The 20,009-nt window shown below is 43.3% G+C and overlaps 2 protein-coding genes across 3 annotated transcripts in view; one reads left to right on the top strand and one right to left on the bottom strand.

Moving 5' to 3' along the window:
- FLII (FLII actin remodeling protein) overlaps positions 1 to 2,598 on the bottom strand; it is a 36,671-nt gene extending 34,073 nt beyond the window's left edge. For both annotated transcript variants that reach the window (XM_029576169.1, XM_029576170.1), the window contains exon 1: positions 2,445 to 2,598. In XM_029576169.1, coding sequence (XP_029432029.1) covers positions 2,445 to 2,507 — 63 coding nt within the window. In that variant the 5' untranslated portion in view covers positions 2,508 to 2,598. The remainder of the gene's footprint in view (positions 1 to 2,444) is intronic.
- A 36-nt stretch (positions 2,599 to 2,634) lies between these two features.
- MIEF2 (mitochondrial elongation factor 2) lies at positions 2,635 to 17,548 on the top strand. The gene is made up of 4 exons (XM_029576175.1): positions 2,635 to 3,173; positions 12,772 to 12,925; positions 13,319 to 13,505; positions 14,466 to 17,548. Exons 1-4 carry the CDS (start codon positions 3,061 to 3,063, stop codon positions 15,530 to 15,532), a joined length of 1,521 nt encoding a protein of 506 aa, XP_029432035.1. The 5' UTR covers positions 2,635 to 3,060; the 3' UTR covers positions 15,533 to 17,548.
- The last annotated feature ends 2,461 nt before the right edge of the window (positions 17,549 to 20,009 follow it).

The raw sequence follows: 20,009 nt of genomic DNA, 5'->3' as shown, positions 1-20,009 counted from the left end.
GGATGATACTAAGATCTGCAACAGAGTGGACATGCCGGAAGGAGTAGAGAGAATGAAAAGAGATTTAAGAAAGCTGGAAGAGTGGTTGAAGATTTGGCCTCTGGGATTCAATGCCAAGAAGTGCAGAATCATGCATCTAGGTAATCCAAAAGAGCTGTATGTGATGGGGTGTGAAAGGCTGATGTGCATGGACCAAGAGAGGAACCTTGGGGTGAAAGTGTCTGGGGATCTGAAGATGGCAACGCAATGTGACAAGGCAATAGCTAAAGCCAGAAGAATGCTGGGCTGCATAGAGCGAGGAATAACCAGTAAGAAAAGGGAGGTGGTGATGCCCTTGTACAGGTCCTTGGAGTATTGTGTTCAGTTCTGGATCCATATCTCAAAAAGGATAGACAGGTTGGAGGCAGTCCAGAGAAGGGCAACCAAAATGGTGTGTGGGCTCTATATCAGAAAACCTATGAGAAGAGGCCAAAGGCTCTGAATATGTCTACCCTGGAAGAGAGGAGGTGCAGGGGAGATATGATTCAGACATACAGACCTTCAGATGCCTAAAGTTTCAATGATATATAGATTTCAAACCTTTTCTGCTGGAAAGGAAACAGTAGAATCTAAGGGTCATGAAATGAAACTCCAGGGAGGACGACTCAGAACCAACATCAGGAAATATTTCTTCATGGAGAGGGTGGTGGAGGCCTGGAATGCCCTTCCGGAGGAGGTGGTGAAGAAGAAAACAGTCAAAGAATTCAAAGGAGCATGGGATAAACACTGTGGATCAAGTTAGCGGTTTACAATGAACTATGTTCATTGTAAACCGCTAACTTGAAGCGATAGTTACTGTTCATTGTAAACCGGGGTGATATGTATATTATACAGGAACCTCCGGTATATAAATCCTTAAATAAATAAATCTCTAAAGGCTCGAGGACGGAAATGAGATAAGCGTTTAGAGGGGTAACTTGCTGATACATCAGTTACCACCCTTAGCAGAAGGCAAGGAGATTACTACCCTTAACCAAATATGCTTTGATACTTTTAATGCAACTTGCAACATTGTTCCCATTTGATTCAGATGACAACCCAGGGCCCGGACTTCCATGGTCTGGGATACTATTATGTGGACACAGGGAAAAAGCACAGGACTGCTTCTAGGCCAATTCCTGAAGAAAGCATGCATGGGGGTAATTTGCTGGTGTGGCAAATTACTACCCTTAACCAAATAAACCTTGATACTTTTGATGCAACTCCAACATTGCTTCAACAGCAGGGGAAAAGGGGAAATGGATTTAGACAGCAACCATGGAGGACCACCGACTTTTATGGTCTGCAGAACTGATGAGCATGGGGGTAACCAGCATAGTGCAGCAGTTACTATCCTTAATAGAAAGCACAGAATTACTATTTATTTATTTAAAAATGTTTCTATACCGCTTTTACAAACTATGTTTAATCAAACCGGTGTACAAAAATATCATTCTATGAAAGAAAAATAAGAAACATCATAATATTACAAAAAATGTAATTATATAAATAAAAAATTTAAAAAACATAAAACTATTAAAAAAGACAACTTAGCATAATACTAAAAAATAGTGATATGGTGCTATTGCAATTGAGCCAAAAATGATAATTAAGATTTTTTGGAAAATTATATTATTTAGTGGATGTAATTTTAAATGCAAGTTGAAAGAGATGTGTTTTTAATGATTTTTTGAAGGGCTTCTGATTGGGTATGGTTCTTAGTGAATCTGGTAAAGTGTTCCAGAGGATAGGGCCAGCAACCGAAAACAGGATTACTACCCTTAACCAATAAGCCTTGATGCTTTTGATGCAACATGGAAGGAGGGGAGATGGGGGTTGAAAGGAAAGAGAAATTTGCATTCAGTGTCAACCAAAACGAGCCATGACTTTTTTATTTTTTTTAAACAGTCTGGGGTACTGATGCTCAGACCTTAAGAAAAAAAATGACAGGGTTGCTTCTTCTGCCAAGTCCATAAGCAAAGCTCGTCAAGCAAAAATGACCGATACAACCATGGGAAGCTTGCTGGCCCCTCGGTCCTTTCCTGCTGTCATTTCTATTCGTTTAGAGTAGACGAGTTACGTGTACCCGCAATGCAAGCCAATGCCTTCGATGAAAGGTCACCTACAATAGAAGCAGCTGAGCCACCGGACACAAGCGCAGGAGCCAAAAATAAACAGCTGATTACTCGCAGGGAGGCAAAAAGCACGGGGGGGGCCCGGTCACGGGCCCGGCCTGCAACGCCTCTCAGCGATGAGAGAACCGGCCAAGCCGAGCCTCGTTAGGGAAACTGCCAGGTTCTTGTGGCCTGGTTTTGGCCTCTGTTGGACACAGGATGCCGGGCTTGATGGACCCTTGGTCTGACCCAGCAAGGCAAGTTCTTATGTAGGGAGGGGAGGGCCGGGCCCCCGACCCCAAACTCTCTCACCTTGAAGTCATTGCTGCTCAAGTCCACCCCCCGGATGAAGGGCAGCACCCCGGTGGCGGCCATGGCCCGGACCGGCGAGTCTCTGGCGCAAGAGCAGGAGCAGGGCGTGGGGCCGGCGCCGAGCTAAAGATAGAGGGGAGGGAGGGGCTGCGCGGGCTCAGTCACTCTCCTCCCCGCCCACAAACCCAGAGCGCGTTATCATCATTTCATGGGATGTTATTACTTGGACAGGTTGCATGCGAAGTGGGGGCTGATGCACATTCTCTTGGGGTTGTGAGCCGGTGGAGGCGACGGGCTACAAATGTAAATAGAATAAACTGTATCGGTGCTGACCGCGGCGGCTGTAGCAGCGCCGCTCGTTTCCTTCCGGCCTCGCGAGAGAGAACATAACTGCCTGCAGTGGCCCGGGCGGCGGCCCCTTTAAGAAGAATCCGGCTGCTTTTTTTTTTTTTTCCGCTCATGCGTCACGGACGTGCGAAACGCCGCATTCCAACGTCACATTCCACGGCCTAACTATTTCGGAACGCCCAGAGCCTCGGCCCTAACCGCTGCAGTCAGGGGCCGTTCTGATTGGTTGTTTGTAAGGCGCAGGCGCGGACGGAGCTCGGCTTGGTGCATGCGCGCCGCTACTGTGCTCTCGGCGTCGTGCTCCGAAGGGTTTGGCTGCTGTAAGAGGCGGAACTGGCGCGGTAGAGATATCACGGACCATGGTTGGGAAGAGCCCGGCAGGTAAGATGCTACGGACGGGCAGCTGGGGGTAGGGCCCGCTCCCGCCTCTAGTACCTCAGTACGAGGAGGCCGTGTTGGCTCTGGGCTGAATACGGCCCGTGAGTCCTCTTGCTGGACCCGGGATGTCCGGGGAGGGGGCATCATCTCTTGGACCCACTGAACAGAAGTGGACAAATGGGGGAACTGGGACTCTAAAAGCGAAGAGCTAAGTGTCTGAGGGAGGGCCTCCACTCTTTGCCCTTCCCCAAAGTCAGTGGACAGCGGGGCCTAAGAGAGTGCTGAGCCCAGTGGTACCTAACATATGCCAGACTGGGTCAGACTGAGGTCCATCAAGCCCAGTATCCTGTGTCCAACAGTGGCCAAACCAGGCTACAAGCACCTGGCAAGTACCCACACATAATAAATCTCAAGCTCCTATTGCTTATTTATTTATTTATTTATTTAAATTAATTTATATACCGGAGGTTCCTGTATAATATACATATCACCCCGGTTCACAAAGAACAGTAACTATCGCTACAAATAGCGGTTTACATAGAACAGAATAAAAGAAGTTTTACATTGAACAAAAACAAAGTAATAAGTTTTACATTGAAGTCAGCATGTGTAAATTTCTGATTAACAAAGGAAGAAAAAAAAAATTATTAATACAGACACCAATCTCCCCGCTATCATACTCTATACTAGTTGTTGTGAAGCTTTACTATCTACTGTACCATGACTGCCATAGGCTTTCTACAAATTATAAACCTGCCGACACAAAGGAGGCCACACACTGGATCTTCTGTTTTATTAATTCTCAGTTGCAAAACACTGGCCCGCCCACAAGCACACCCATCCCCTGGACGTCTGACCATTATTTGATTTCAGCCCAATTTAGTATACATAATTCGAAATGTGAACCATTAATGCAAAAAACATGGATTGAATACAAGACGATCTAATAGAACTCCTGCCAGAAGCTCTTAAAAAAAACTAGATCTGATACTAATACAGCTGTTAATTCCTGGATGACAATAACTAATGATTTAGCCAACATTTGCTGTCCACTAATTAAGAAAGAAATAAAACAGTCGACAAAAACCAGAACCGCCTGGTATACCTCAGATCTCAAATCAATGAAACGCACCCTTAGGAATGCATTTCATTGCCTCCACCATTAGACCCCTTCAACTGTTGCAAAACTTGGCCTCCAGAATTCTAACAAATACCAAAAGATTCGAACATATAACTCCAATCTTAAGACTTGCACTGGCTTCCAATCACATATCGCACTCAGTTTAAAACACTTTAATTAATCCACAAAACTATATAACAAAATGGAATGGCTCACTGCAGCACTGCATTTTCACACTCCTCAGAGAATCACTCGATCTGCGAATAATGGACACTACCTATCCCTTCAGACAACGAGCCATATCAATCACAGGCCCTCAGCTATGGAACTCACTACCTCAAGAATTAAGAATGGAATCTAACAGCAGAACGTTTAAAAAAGGCATTAAAATCTGGCTCTTCCAACAAGCTTTCTCATAATACTAGATATATTCAATTTCTTACTCATTTTATTTATAACACAGTTATCCATTTTTATTAGAACAATTAGAAATTTACACAGTGCTTAATTGTATTTTATATTTTAACTGTACTCATAATTTGAATGTTGTATTTTATAATTAACTACTTTTATCATTTTATTTTTTCTTATACTGTGATTTCTTGTTATTGAAGCTTACATTTTATTTATTGTAAACCGATGTGATGTACCCCATGAATGTCAGTACATATAAATACATAAATAGTTTATGCATTTTTCCTCTAGGAACTTATCCAAACCTGTTTTAAACCCATTTATACTAACTGCCTTAACCACATCCTCTGGCAATAAATTCCAGAGCTTAATTGTGTGTTGGATGAGATGATTTTCTCCAATTTGTTTTAAATGAGCCTCTTGTTAACTTCATTGAATGCCCCCTAGTCCCTGTATTACTTGAAAGAGAAAATTACTGATTCACATTTACTAGTTCAAGTTCTTTCATGATTTTGTAGACCTCCATCATATCCCTCCTCAGCCATCTCGTCTCCAAGCTGAACAACTCTAACCTCTTTAGCCTTTCCTTACAGAGGAGCTATTCCATGCCCTTTATCATTTTGGTTGCTGCCCTCTACTTTCTCCAGTGCAACTATATCTTTTTTTTAAGATGCAGTGACCAGAATTGCACCCAGTATTCATGGTGCAGTCTTACCATGGAGCGATACAGAAATGACAGCTACAGTTTTATTTGCTATTCCCTTCCTAATAATTCCTAACAGTGTTTGCTTTTTTGACTGCCCCAGAACACTGACCCTACGATTTCAATGTATTATCCACTATGATGTCTAAATCTCTTTCCTGAGTGGGAACTCCTAATATAAACCTAACATTGTGTAACTACAGCATGGGTTATTTTTCCCTTTATGCATCACCTTGCACTTGTTCACAAGGTATTTTATCTGCCATATAGATGCCCAATCTTCCAGTCTCACAAGATCCTCCTGCATTTTATCACAATCTGCTTGAGATTTAACTACGCTGCATAATTTTGTCATCTGCAAATTTGATCACCTCACTTGTCGTACACCTTTCCAGATCATTTATAAACATATTAAAAAGCACTGGTCCAAGTCCAGATCCCTGAGGCACTCCACTGTTTACCTTTTTCCATCTTGAAAACAGACTATTTAACCCTACTTTCTTTTTCCTGCCTTTTAACTAGTTTGCAGTCCACAAAAGTACATCATCTCCTATCCCATGACTTTTTAGTTTTCTTAGAAGCCTCTCATTAGGGACTTTGTCAGACGCCTTCTGAAAATCCAAATACACTACATCTACCGGTTCGCCTTTATCTACATGTTTATTCACCCCTTCAAGAACAATGAAGCAGATTTGTGAGGGAAGACTTCCCTTGGGTAAATCCATGCTGGCTGTGACCCATTAATCATGTCTTTCTATATGTTCTGTGATTTTCTTTATAACAGTTTCCATGATTTTTCCCTGCTCTGAAGTCAGGCTCACTGGTCTATTGTTTCCTGGATCACATCTGGAGCCCTTTTTAAATATTGGGGTTACATTGGCCACCTTCCAGTCTTCAGGTACTACTGATGATTTTAATTATAAGTTACACATTAACTTGTAATAGGTCTGAAATTTCATTTCTGAGTTCTTCCAGAACCCTGGGGTGTATTCCAGCTGGTCCAGGTGATTTGCTACTCTTCAGTTTGTTAATCTGGCCTACTGCATCTTCCAGGTTCACCATGATTTGGTTCAGTTCATCTGAATCATCATCTTTGAAAACCATCTCCGGAACTGGCCTTATCTTAAGTGCCCCTTTAAATCTCTCAATCATCTAACGGTCCAACTGATTCACTCACTGACTTCCTGCTTCAGTTATTTTTTAAAAAGCTTTTATTGAGTTTTTTGCCTCTATGGACAACTTTTTCAAATTCTCTTAGCTTGTCTTATCAGTGTTTTACATTAAACTTGCCACTGCTTATGCTTTTTCCTGTTTTCTTCAGATGGATCCTTCCAATTTTTGAAGGATGCTCTTATGGCTCTCTTACCTCACCTTTTAACCATGCCAACAACTGTTTGGCCTTCCTTTCACCTTTCTTAATGCATGGAATCCATCGGGACTGTGCTTCTAAGATGGTATTTTTGAACAACACCCATGCCTGTTGTAAACTCTTTGTAGCTGCTCCTTTCAGTTTTTTTTTCTGTTTTTCTCATTTTATCAAAGTTTCTCTTTGGAAAGTTTTAGTACTAGAGCAGTGGATTTACTTATTGTCCCTCTTCCAATCATTAATTCCAATCTTATCATGTTATGATCCCTATTGCCAAGCAGCCCCATCACCATTACCCCTTTTACCAAATCCTGCTTTCCACTAAAAATTAGATCTAAAATGGCTCCCTTTCTCCTCAGCTCCTAAACCAATTGCTCCATAAAACCGTCATTTATTCCATCCAGGAACTTTATCTCTCCAGCATGTCCTGATGTTTCACTTATCCAGTCAATATAGGGGTAATTGAAATCTCCCATTATTACTGCATTACCTATTTGGTTAGCTTCCCTAATTTCTCTTAACATTTCATAGTCCGTTTTATCATTTTGGCCAGGTGGATGGTACTATACTCCTATCTCTCTATACTTTTCCCCAACACTCATGGGATTTCTACCCATAAAGATTTGATTGTGCATTTAATCTCATGCAGGATCTTTATCCTGTTGGACTCTATGCCATCCTGGACATGAAGCACCACCCCACCACCAAGATGCTCCTCTCTGTCATTGCGATATAATTTGTACCCCAGTATAGCACTGTCCCATTGGTTATCCTCTTTCCACCATGTCTCTGAGATGCCAATTAAGTCTGTGTCATCATTCACTGCTATACATTTCTAATTCTCCCATCTTACTTCTTAGACTTCTGGCATTAGCATACAAACATTTCAAAGTTTGTTTTTTGTTTGTATTAACATTCTGCATTTCAGTAGATAGGGATAATTTGGAATCTTTTAGCTCTTTAGTTATAGGCACCTGGACTACTTTTCTTATTATTGGAACCTCTCTGTTGGGATGCCTTAACTCTAATGCTTTATTAGTATCATTCAAAGATACCTCCCTCAGAGCCAGCAACAGTCAGCTTTCCCCATTGATTTAGTTTAAAAGACTAAATCAGTGGGATAAACACTGTGGCTCTGTAAAGTTTAGAGGATGGAAATGAAGAAAAGAGTGCATGGGGGTAACCTGCATGGAGCGGCAGTTATTCCCCTTAACCAATAAGTCTTCATACTGTTGATGCAACTTCATCATTCTCTGCAGTAAGAGATGACAGGAATTGGATTCAAACAGCAACCAACGAGGCCCCTAGCTTAATGGTCTGGGAGGCTGTTAGGTATGGGGAGAATTGTATGGCACGGGGGATGCTGTCATGAGTTTGCTGGGCAGACTGGATGGACCATTTGGTCTTTTTCTGTCGTTATATCTGTTTCTATATGTAACCTATCCGTCACTTTGAAAAGTCTCCCCCTTCCCCTAAAGGTTGCCTACTTCCTTACAAAACTGAACCCCTCTTCCTTGAGTCATCATCTTATCCATGCATTGAGACCCGTTTTAAACTAAAAGGAAGTGTTACTTTCTTCTGGTGATGTAGCACTGGTCATTCGTATACACGTGTGCCCTGAAACATACACCCTTTATGCTTCTCTCGGACCCCACACCTCTCCCTTACTGTCCTCTACAGCTTACAATACTGCAGGTCTCCTCTCCTTTCAGGGAATCGTTTTCCCACGCACTGAAGACTTCAGTATAACTCAACACTAATATTATCTGTATGGAAAATGTTTCAGAAAGCAGTAGGTATTTTTTCCTTAGTGCCTGCAGTCACTGTATCCCCCATCCACTGCATTATATGCTAGAGGAGAGCACACGGTGACCTTTGATAGAGCATAGTTTTCTCATTCCCTGCCCTGGATATTTTTGTTTATGATTCCCCAGCTTATAATCATCCATTACAAGCTGAGGTAAAGTACATGTGTGCTTCTGGTGACTCATTCTTCTGACCAAGTGCTAGGAGGAGTTGGTAAACTGTGTTGCATAACATTGTGAGTTTCAGGAAGTGACCCAAGGCTTTATTTTTGTTACCCCTTGAAGGTAATTGTATGTTAACTTGATGCGCTTTCTCTCTAAAAGGTTCTACTTCTTTCTGTACTGAGAATCGATGTTTCTGTTCTCTGTAAGCAGGAGAGAATTGCTGTTGCTGGCCTACGACTCCACACCCTTCTGTTTTTTTCCTTCTGCAGTATAAATGTGCTGAGATAATAAGTGAGGGATTGTCAGCTGTTGAAGATATTCCATGATATGGTATTGCTGTAATATGCATAAATCACAAGATTTACCAGTCATACCAAACTTGTATTTTTAATTATGTGTAACCTCATCCTGGGTGGCGAGCTGCACTCCGATGGGGCTCTTCTGGGCTGGTACCTCAGGCTAGCTCTTGCCCAGGCCCTGGATCCTTTTTCAGCAGGATGGGGGGGGGGGGGGAAGAGATCTTTCAGGGCCCTGAGTGCTAGGGGGGGCTTGGATACACCTCTCTCTTTGCCCCTGGGGAGTGGTGTCTCTGATGCATTTCTGTGAGTGCAGATTCAGCCCAAAAACCCAGGCTGGAGGCGCTAAGGTAATGTCCAAACAAAATCTTTACTGATGGGCAAACCAATTTGTAGAATGGCAGTGATAAAATCCTCTGCACCACACTGTCTCTCTTCTCTTAACAAGTTTTTCCCCTCTGTCTGTGTATGAGCCTCTGAACCAGGGCAGGGAAACTTGCATCAGTGGAGCTCCCAGGTGGTACCCAGGTCTCTCAAGGCTCCTACCAAGCAAATGTATCAAAACCTGAAAACCAACCCAGAGGGAAATCCCAGCCAGCCAGTGAGTGGACTGGAAAGAAAGCCCTGGTGCAGGCTCTTCAGGCAGGGTTTGCCTGACTCCTCTGACTGGGCCGGAAAAACCAATGCTTACAAAAGCTCCTCATGACCTCCTAACCGCTAGCAAACCATGCTCTCTGGAGAAAGCTGGCCATTCCAGTACCCTCAGAGGGAGGGGCTGTAGAACTAACCTAACTATCCTAAGGCTGCACCCAGGCCTTAGTGGTTACACAGCCAGGTGCCTGTTACATATGTTATAGAAGGATCTTCATTATCTGGACCCAAGCACTTTAAATGTAATGTGTATGGATCAGATGTAATCATTGTAATCATGCTTAAATGTTCCGAAACTCTAAATAAAATCTTCTATGTGCCCCCCAAACCAGACCAATGATTACTACTGCTATGTTCCATGCACTTTACTTTGAAAGTGCCCAGGTCTGGCTTATGAAGGTGCAGGGCTAGCAGATGGCTGCCTCCTTATCAACCCGGGTGGGAGTTGGTTGACTTCTTACATTGGGCCTGATGGGAGGCTCCTCTCGCTTGCTTCTCCTCTTTCTGGCCCAGCGGGAGGCTGTTTCCTCCTTCACCCAGATCAGAACCAGACTTTGCCAGCTCCTGCTGCTCTGGGCCCAGTGGGATGCAAACATCTTCCCCTGCTGAGTCTGGGAGTGATGCTGCTGCTGATCTCTTCACCCTGTGGGGCGTGGGGAAAGGAGAATGGGGGTGCTGCACAGTTAGAGGTAGAAGGGAAAGGGAGTGTGGAGGCTGCTGAGCGGGAAGGGATGGGATGAAGGGGGTAGGGAGAGTCAAGCAGGGGAGAGGATGTGGAGGGTCAGGAATGCTGGGCAGAGATGTGAGTGTGAGCGGATGATTGAAAGGGAGTAATTGGGAGAAGTGAAGGATGATGGCAGCATGGAAGGGGAGTGACGGGGCGCAAGAGCCATAATATGCCAGTTTGGGGAATGTGCGTTTCTTCTATCTTTGCTTAGTGCAGGAGGAAATGTATTTCTTTTTCTAGCTCTCCAGTTTTGCACTGCATGCAGTGTGGCTTTTTGAGGTTTCCATTCCAGTTTTTCTCTCCACATTTGTAATTTGTGGTCTCTATTTTTCTGTATTTAGTAAAGGTCGGATCTATATGTGTGACTGAGATATTTTATGAGTAGGTAGGGATTTGTATCATTCCCTGTACATACCCGGATCAGCCCAGACAGTGGTTGAGCCTCCTTTCCAGGGCCATTGCTGGTTGAGTTCTTGGAATTAGTATTCCAATGATATGGAAGGTTTCCTACACATGTGCTTGAGTTTTTGGTTTTGTATTTTACAATGTGCCTGGTAGTAAGGGAGTTTGTGTATCTGTTACTGAGAGAGCACCAGAATCAGAATATCTTTTTGTTTTATATAGCGAGCTGTATTTGAAATATCCTAGTTCTGCTCTGCAACCTGTTTGGGGACGGGTTCCTGTGCATGCAGAGTATATGTTTACAATTAGCCCCGTGATGGTCATGTGTTCAGTGTGTCACGCTTGGAAGTCCCAAGTGAAAAAGGAATGAGAAGCACTGGATTAAATAGTTCCTATCTTCAGGTCTCCAGCACGGTGCATGTAATTAACGGCTTGTTAACAGCAAAAAGTTTGCCCTGAAAGATTCTGTGAACTGGCACTTGATGGGTTTTATACATTTCTAAGAGAATGATCAGACTCAGTTTATGCTATCATTTTATTAATGGCTTGTGGTCGTCCGCTCTTTTACTGTGTAATCCTTTTATTTATTTATTTATTTAACACTTTTCTATACCGACCCTCATAGTAAGAAACCATATCGGATCGGTTTACATTGAACAGGGTAAAACTAGAGAGACAACTAGAATAAATAGAATAAGCAATGAAGTGGAAGAGGCAAAGTTACATTCAAACAAGGGGTATGAACTTGGAAGCTTAAATAGCTGGAAAAGGTTAACTGGCGATAATTATAAATATAATACAATCGAGAACAGGTTGAATTATCATGTGCTTAGTAATACCATGGTCCACCGTTCAGGTAGAGGAGAAGTCAATCGTTCTAGCAGGGAAGACGTACAGACTAGTGTGTATCTGGGGGGTCTGAGAAGGCTTGGCGGAAAAGCCAAGTCTTGAGTTTTTTTTCTAAATGTTAAGAGGCAGGGTTCCAATCTGAGGTCTGAGGGGATGTTATTCCAGATGGATGGGCCTGCTGTCGAGAAAGCTCGGTCTTTGGTCGAGGTGAGGCGTGTGGCTTTAGTCGGGGGAAATTGCAGGGATCCTTTGTGAATTTCTCTAGTTGGTCTGTTGGTGGAATAAAGTTGGAAGGGGATTTCGAGGTCAAGTTGAAGCTGGTTGTGGATGGATTTGTATATTAATGTGATTGATTTGTGCATAATTCTGAAATTAACTGGTAACCAATGTAGGTTTCTGAGGATGGGTGAAATGTGTTCTCTACGGTTAGTGTTGGTCAGCAATCTCGCTGCGGCGTTCTGTATCATCTGCAGTGGCTTGGTGGTAGATTTGGGGAGGCCTAGGAGAAGGGCGCTGCAGTAGTCAATTTTAGCAAACAGCAAGGATTGGAGAACTGTCCTGAAGTCGTAGAAGAATAGGAGTGGTTTGAGTCGTTTTAGAACCTGGAGTCTGTAGAAGCAGTCTTTGGTTGTGGTGTTGACCATTTTCTTTAGGTTTAGACGATTGTCGAGAATTACCCCGAGGTCTCTTTCATGTGTATGGGTGAGGTGGATGTTGTCGGAGTGTGGTGGATAGTTTTAGTTGGCTGATAGCACAGCTGATGGGTGCAGAGCATCTGTATTGAAGATTATAGTTTTCCAAGAACTTCATTTAGTGTTGACTGTGCTGCTGTATACTCGTGATGTCCTAGCACTGGAAACGTTCTCCCCATCTCTGTCACTCAGAACCAGGGTTTGTTTGATTTTTTTTGGGCAATTATCAACTGGATGTGACCTGAATCTGTTAGGTCTCTTTTGTTAAGAAGCAGTTACTAACAAGTGGAGGTTGGGTAATGAGAGAGAGACACATTATGTTGTGCCTAACTGCTATCAATTAGATCGGTTTAGAGGTCTGCAGTGTTATCACTTTCTTGAATCCCGCAATCTTGTTTTTTCTTCTTACAGTTTGAAGATGACTGAGTTCCTTCAGAAGAGGGGGAAAAAGAGGAATGAGGATGGCATTGGCAGTGTTGTGGACTTCCTGCTGGCAAACGCCAGGCTGGTCCTGGGAGTCGGAGGTGCGGTCATGTTGGGCATCGCCACGCTCGCTGTGAAACGGGTAAGGGTAAATTGCACTGGGCTGCCCAAGGGTGACTTATTGAAGCAATGAGCCAGCATCTCTGGAGAATCGGTCGCATGTGTCAGGGAAGTTTTGGCCTTGTGTTCAACTATTTAACACATGAAATTACTCACAAATGTACATGGTTTTTAATACAAAGTTGGTATGCAAATCTCTGCACTCTGGCTACTGAATGCAAATTTCTGCACTTAGTAGTCCAGTGTGACTTTTCTTTCTTTCCCAGCTGGCAAGGAGGAGGAGAGCAGGTTTTCTTTGTGACTTAGAACGATGAACTTTAATATGTAAAATAGTTCCGGAGGGGTTCTTTTCTTTGACAGTTTTTTGAAATATTAAATATTTTTGAAACTTGTTTTCCTTCTCAAACCCCCACAGCTGATTGAGCGAGCCACCAGCCCACCTGATGATAAGGAGGAAGATGGGAAGGTAGAGCGGACATCAGTTAAGGAGAGCTGGAAAGAGATGAGCTTGATAAACTCATCGCCAAAACTTTTACAGAGAGCAAATCGTGCTGCCCTCAGTGAACCTCTGCCACCCACTGGTAGAAGCCAGCTTGCTACAGGTCTGGATCAGTCTTGTGCATTTTTGTCTTTTCCTAGGTCCCTTTAGCTGGCATCATCCTGTGCCTCCTTGCATACAGGCACCAACACACCAAGCCCAAGAACACGTATCCATCCAGTCCTCCAAATGGGTCTGGTTTAGAATATAGCACAGTCATCTTTTGCTGTTTGTTTCCTATGCTGTGAGGTTGCCAAGGCTGTTACCAGAGGAGGAATGGAGCACAGTAGTATTGTACAGCTTGGTTGCATGACAGCGCTAGTATGTCTGTGTTAAAAGCTTCAGCAGAATATCCTGTGGCATGATGCCACTTATGGTGGGAATTGTAGATAGCTTTTGGACATAGTGGTATTTTTAAAGATTTGCTTGGCATAGCAGTATTTGCTATACTGTACTCTTGTAGTCTATGATGGCTTTCTTGTTAAGAAAATTAATCAGAAAATGTTGTATGAAAGGTCAGCCGGCCCACCAGCCATCCTTATACACAGTTAGGTTTCCTATCAGACATCGCAATTTTCCCAAATGGGCTTCAGTGGAACAGCATTAGTTTGAGTTTCACTTGGATCTGTTTTTGCATTAAAATTTTTCCCTTTGAGAGGGGGGTGGTGGTGATCAGAACATTTTGATTTCTTGCATAAGAGAAGCAACGCTCTCTAGAATGTTTGCAGGCGTCCCAGCCATTCTGGAGAATGTTTCTACAGCGAGCCCTTCACAGGAGTTTAAATGTTTGCTGTCTCCTGTGTTTGTGCAGCTTTTCCCAAGTGCTGCTCCTGGTGGCCTAGCGTGCTGGTTTAACATCTCTATCATGAAGTAGTAGCAACTTTTGTAGAAAGCTTGGTTCATACTTTCAGCATAATCCTGATTTATAAAGGTTGGGGCTGGTGCATTTTATTTTTTAAACTTCCTTTGTAATCCAGGCTGTAGATGTTAATGGGTTGTTTTTCTTCCTTCCTTCCACCTGCAGTCCCTCCTCCTCATGATGGTGCTGAGCAGGAGACAGTCGTAGCTGAAGTAAAAATGATTCAGCTTTCTTCCACACTGCAGGAGAAGCTGCTGGACTATTACAGGAACCATATCGCCATTCCAGAGAGTGAGGTTTCTCAAGTCAAGCAGCTAGCTAAGGCCATCGGTGCTGAACTGCAAGAATTCCTCTGCAGCAAGCACCCGGAAATGCCGTTTGGTGCTTTGTATCTCGGTGGCTCACTGGTGGATGACCTTCAGGCGGTCAGGGCAGACCATGTGTGTTTCATGTTACCACTGGTGTTGGAATCCACGCTCTGGAGCTTTATTCCAGGTGAGGACACTATCCTGAACAATCCCAAGGTTTGGATGGTCAAACGGAAGGCCTTAGAGTGTTTTGTCCGTGGGAGCAGCCCCTGGGACAGATTTACAGTGGGTGGATACTTGTCTTCAACTACGTTTATTGAGTCTCTGCGAAAAATCTTGGTGGGGTCCATTAACTGGCCAGCCATAGGCAGTATGTTGGAGAGCATTATCAGACCTGTGGTAGCATCTGAAGAACTTAAGCTGGAGGTGAGTCACGGTCAGAACAACATGAGCATTGCCATCTTCCCTGTGGCAAAAATGGGAGAGACTGTGCTACTGGCCATGCCGCTCTTAAAGGGCCATGTGGAAAACCTGTGGTATCGGAGCTTTTACACACTGGAGAAGCACAAGCTTTTGGATTTGGACAGCATAGACTCTGGCACCAGGCGGTGTTGTCTCAAAATACTGAAAGGTGTCTGCAACGGCCACCCTTCCCTGAGGAAGCTGACTGGAAGCCACCTGACCCACGTCATCCTACACCTCTGTGACATGGAATCCAATTGGACGGAGGCAGCTTTGGCTGACAGGTTTCAGCAAGTGCTGGAAGAGCTGATTGGTTACCTGGAGAAAGGCGTCCTCCCCTGCTATTTTAACAGCCATGTGAACTTGTTTTCGGACTTGTTGGAAGAGGAGATTGATGAGCTGGGCTATATTTTATACAGTGCTTTTGGTGCACCTGAGGCCTTGTTGCAGAAATGGGGATAGGATTTCTCTCTAACCTAGTCTGGAATATTGCAACTGTTACTTTATGGGATTTCACATAAGGAGAGGCTATCACTTCTTACAGTTAATGCAACATGACATGTCTGATTATAATTGAAGTATTTACTAGGATAATGATTATACTTTAAGTTGTTGATTCAGTTTGCTGTAAGTTTTGTCAATTTAATAGAAAACTTCTGTAATATGGTTAAAGTTTTTTCCCAACAGAATGAGTGGTTTGCTATTGCAAAAGAGGCCAGAGGCCAGGGCAGAGCACATCCATGTCCAGTGCTGCTGGTGGTTTGATTGCATTCACCTGAACAGGGCTTAAGAGCCGCAAGGTGAAAATCCCACTTCACTGGAAAAAAGTGATGTTTGAGAGAGAGAGAATAAAAGGGGCTGATGTTACTGCAGTGGCGCCATCTCACCCAAGCATGACCTTGGTGGATCCTCTAGCTCTCAAGCCTGGTGAGAGGGTACTTGGTTGTCTGGGCAGACAGTGCATATGTTTAAAAAAAGTGGGAGTGAGGGAGAACTAAAATATAAAAAAAAGTAACACTTAAAATGTTCACATGGATGTGAAATCCAAACAAACCCTTACCTTAGCAATTGTTGAGAATTGAGTTCTTTATCTCGTAAACATAGCCCTTGCCAAACAATGATAGAGAGCTTGTACTTAAGAAATGAGCAAACTCTTCTAGTGCTAATGCGCTTGTTCCCTGTACTTACCCGGATCAGTCCAGGACAGCTGGGATTTTGCCTCCCCACCAGCAGATGGAGACAGATGTTCGCCAGTTTCTATTCGCCTTCTTCCATAGGCACCACTTTGTATTTATATGTTGCAATTATTGTACTCTTGCCTGATGGGCTAGTGGCAAGGAGCCATCTCTGCTTAGCCTTGTGCCATTGGGTAATCTGGTGAGAGCTTTTATACCCCTTGTGTATTACCCGTCCCCTCTCTCTGGCAGTGGGCATCCAGCTTGCCCGCCGGCCTGGTAACTAGAATTGAGTAAGTCTCATCCATCTCGTATCGCTCTTGTTCACGTTCTTACCTTCGGGCTTGCTCACCGAGTGCTAGGGGGATAGGATTGAGGAGAGCAGTCTATGGTCCTGGGCTCAAATTGGAAAACCAGCAGCACTTTCAAACTGGGGTCAGGAACGGCCTCTAGCACCTCTGGGTGTAATGGCAGTTGTACCCTGGGGATGGGTTATGCCAAAATTCATAGCCAAGATGCTTTTTGCAGTGGAGCGATAGATACTTCAGATATCAGTGCCCCCTCTAATGACATTAGCCAGGACCCTCTCCATTGGCTGAAAGGGGGCCCCTGCTGTGCAAATATTATCATGGCCACTTCTAGCCAAAGTAACAGCTTGAGCCATGTGATTTTAGATAATGGTGAAATGATTTTGCATTTTCTGTAACTGCCTTGAGTGACATTTGTGTAGGAACTGTTAAGTTTGGGCCTTGTTTATTTTTCATTTATCTTTCTCACAAACGGGATGTTCAAGGTTAGAGGCTTCCTGTCTGCTGTTCTGTATTATAGAATGAGACCATACTAGATGAAATCTGGAGATTTTAGGTGCCTAGGGCATTCATTTATTCTTATTAGCAGCCTAGCAGTGCTAACTTTAGAGTGGGGGTTTTAAATAGGCTGCTAGATATTGGAAGGGTTACAGAACTGGCCAGGGTAGGAAATATTGGTGCCAATAATTGCTGTATTCCGTCTGCGTATTTTATTCTAGTGTCATGCATTGTCCAGCAATTAAATGTTCAGCGGTTGCTAATAAAGATTGTTTTGGGACACTGGGGAGACATTTTTTCAGTGGATTTGATATTTTCATGCTTTCAAACAGCTGCCAGGTTTGCACAGTAATGTATATGGGATGTAAGTGATTTATTTTTGAATATAGCTGTTTTTGGAAGAATTTGACTGTGTGCTGCTAATTTCTTGTAAATCTTGAGTAATATTTTTTAATGTTTCATATAGTGCTGAAAATAAAACCATTTTTTTAAAGTGGTGTGCTGTCTTGAGACCTTGTAAAACTGATTTTCTTCTGTGTTTATGGTCCCTGTAATTACAGAAGTAGGGGCAGATCTGGGGCATGCTCGGGCCCAGACTGCCGTGGGCTAGTTTTAGACTTAAAGTTACTGTCTGGAATACCCTTGCCAGTATGGATAGAGGAAGAGAGACCCATCTCGGACTTTTTGGGTTCTCTTGCCATCTGAAAATGTTGTTGATCTGATGCAAAAGCAAAAAGTGATTAGGTGCTGTCATGACGACACATGCATGTTCATAGAATAGATGAGTCCACACCAAACTGGGAGGAATCTATTTGGTTTTGGATGTAGCTTGTGCCTCTTCAGTGGTAGCTCCAAAGCGTTATGAGATGTATTTAGGTCCAAGTCTGATCATCTGAAAAGGTGGTGGGGATTGAATGCAACACCAACCAGTGAATAGGGATGAAGGTTCCATAGCCAGAGTTGGGGAGTAGTTAGATCCTGTCCTAAACATTTGGAGTGGTTCAGCTGGGAAACAAAGTAGTGAAGCAGCAGAGCTGTGTGTGCTTAAGTGAGTTCTCCTCCCCCTTCACAATCCGTGTGGACTCTCGGCCCCTCTTGTAAATCTGTCGGGTGGCTCATGTAGGGGACAACTCCATGAATGGATTTGTGGAGTGAAAAGAAAAAAAAAGGAAAATCACATTTTTTAGGTTTTTCTGGAACAGCAAAAGTGAATGGGGGCCAAACCCAGAAACATTTTTGCTCCTAGCGTAGCTGCCTTAACCATTCCACAAGAGGCAGCCAAACAGGGCCCTCTAGAAGGGCAAATACCATGCAACAGTCTAAATATAAATGTTAGGATTTTAAACTGGCTCCTCCATCTCACGGGTAATCAGGGGAAGATGGCAGATAACGTGTGCAGGCCCATTCTAGCCCAGCACTAGCCTGCCCATCAGCCTAAGTTTGACAGCACCTCGGATTGAAAAGATCCCCTATCACCCCTAAGTGGCACAGCATAAGAAGCTTAAATAAGCTGCCTGAGCCATCTGAGATATCTGCCCCACACAAGCGAGAGAACAGACACCGGTTTCACACCTAACGATTTAACCTCTGCAGAGAAGGGAATGTTTGCAGCCACCACCAATAATCACCAGCAAATAAGGGTGTGGCATATGACAACCTGCCTTGCTCCCATTTTAAACAGCATCTTTTCCCAATGCCAGTCCATTATAACCACTACGACACAATATCAGGTCTGGTATTGAAATTATAACTATTTACTGATTCTAAATGATTTCATATGACAAACATGTCTATCCAATTTTTTATTAATTTTGTCTGAGTTAAGCAAGAAAAAATTGCCACATGGCCAGCAGAACTCAGTAAAAAGCCGAACTACACCAACTATCTGCACATAACAGCACGTCCCCTGATGAAGAATCGCAGATTTGAAACAAGGCCCTGTTGGGAGATGGACACTGCATATGGATATATAAGCAGATAAGTTCTAGGGCAATTGATTCCTGTTTTAGATTCTTGACTTACTCCAAAAAAGTGTTGGCGTTTTTGGGAAAAGTTCGGTGTTTCAAGAATTTCTTCAAATATTTTTTGCTAAAATAATCAGTGCCTAGTGTCACAAATTTATAAAATATTTTCAATTTCATATTGTTTCACTATTTAAATATACATTTGTGCACACGCAGCAATTACAGAAATACCCACAACGGGTGGGAGGAGGTTTGTTAGTGATTAAAATTACAATACACTGCTGGGTGCAGGGATAGGATGAATTGATAGGAAACCTTCCTCTTCTCTCCTTAAAAATTTTTTTTGTAGCAATTTCTTCTTGCTTAACTCAGACAAAATCAATAAAAAAATTGGACAGACATGTTTGTCATATAACCATTTACTGATTCTAAATGATTTCATATTTCAATAGCAGAGGTGATAGATATCATGTCGTAGTGATAATAGTATTATATCCCTCAAAAAAATAACAAGTGCATTGTTTATTTAATCCATTATAACCTGCTCCACAGCTTTTAGATGACAAAGAATCCAAGTGATTAGCTGAACAGCATCTGCCTAAATGAGGTCCAACTCACTTACCCAAATGGTTGCATGAAGCTGTTAAACAAAAGGTGAGTGACAACCCTTAACGTACCCCACAATCTACCATACAAAGCTTTGATTGGACCCCCATTAACACAGCCTCAAATAAGCCACTTTAGAACAACTTCCTCTAGCACCATTGATGTAGATTCTCATGACCCAGCACGTCAAAGGCAACTGCCATCCACTAACTGTACTATCTGATCTTGCACTGAAAGCATAAGGGTTTCAGTGTTATGACCGATCCCGGAAACCTCTGACATGAATCCAAACTATTTGCTTCCTCCAACAATGCAGCCACTGGGTCTCTCACTCACATTTCCACATGGTTCACTATAAAAGGAAGAGTAACACTGGGGCAATAACTGG

The sequence above is a fragment of the Rhinatrema bivittatum genome, chromosome 14 (assembly GCF_901001135.1).
Source record: "Rhinatrema bivittatum chromosome 14, aRhiBiv1.1, whole genome shotgun sequence".
Lineage (NCBI taxonomy): Eukaryota > Metazoa > Chordata > Amphibia > Gymnophiona > Rhinatrematidae > Rhinatrema > Rhinatrema bivittatum.
The sequence above is the reverse complement of the archived record's forward strand: the minus strand, read 5'-3'. Positions and strand labels throughout refer to the sequence as shown.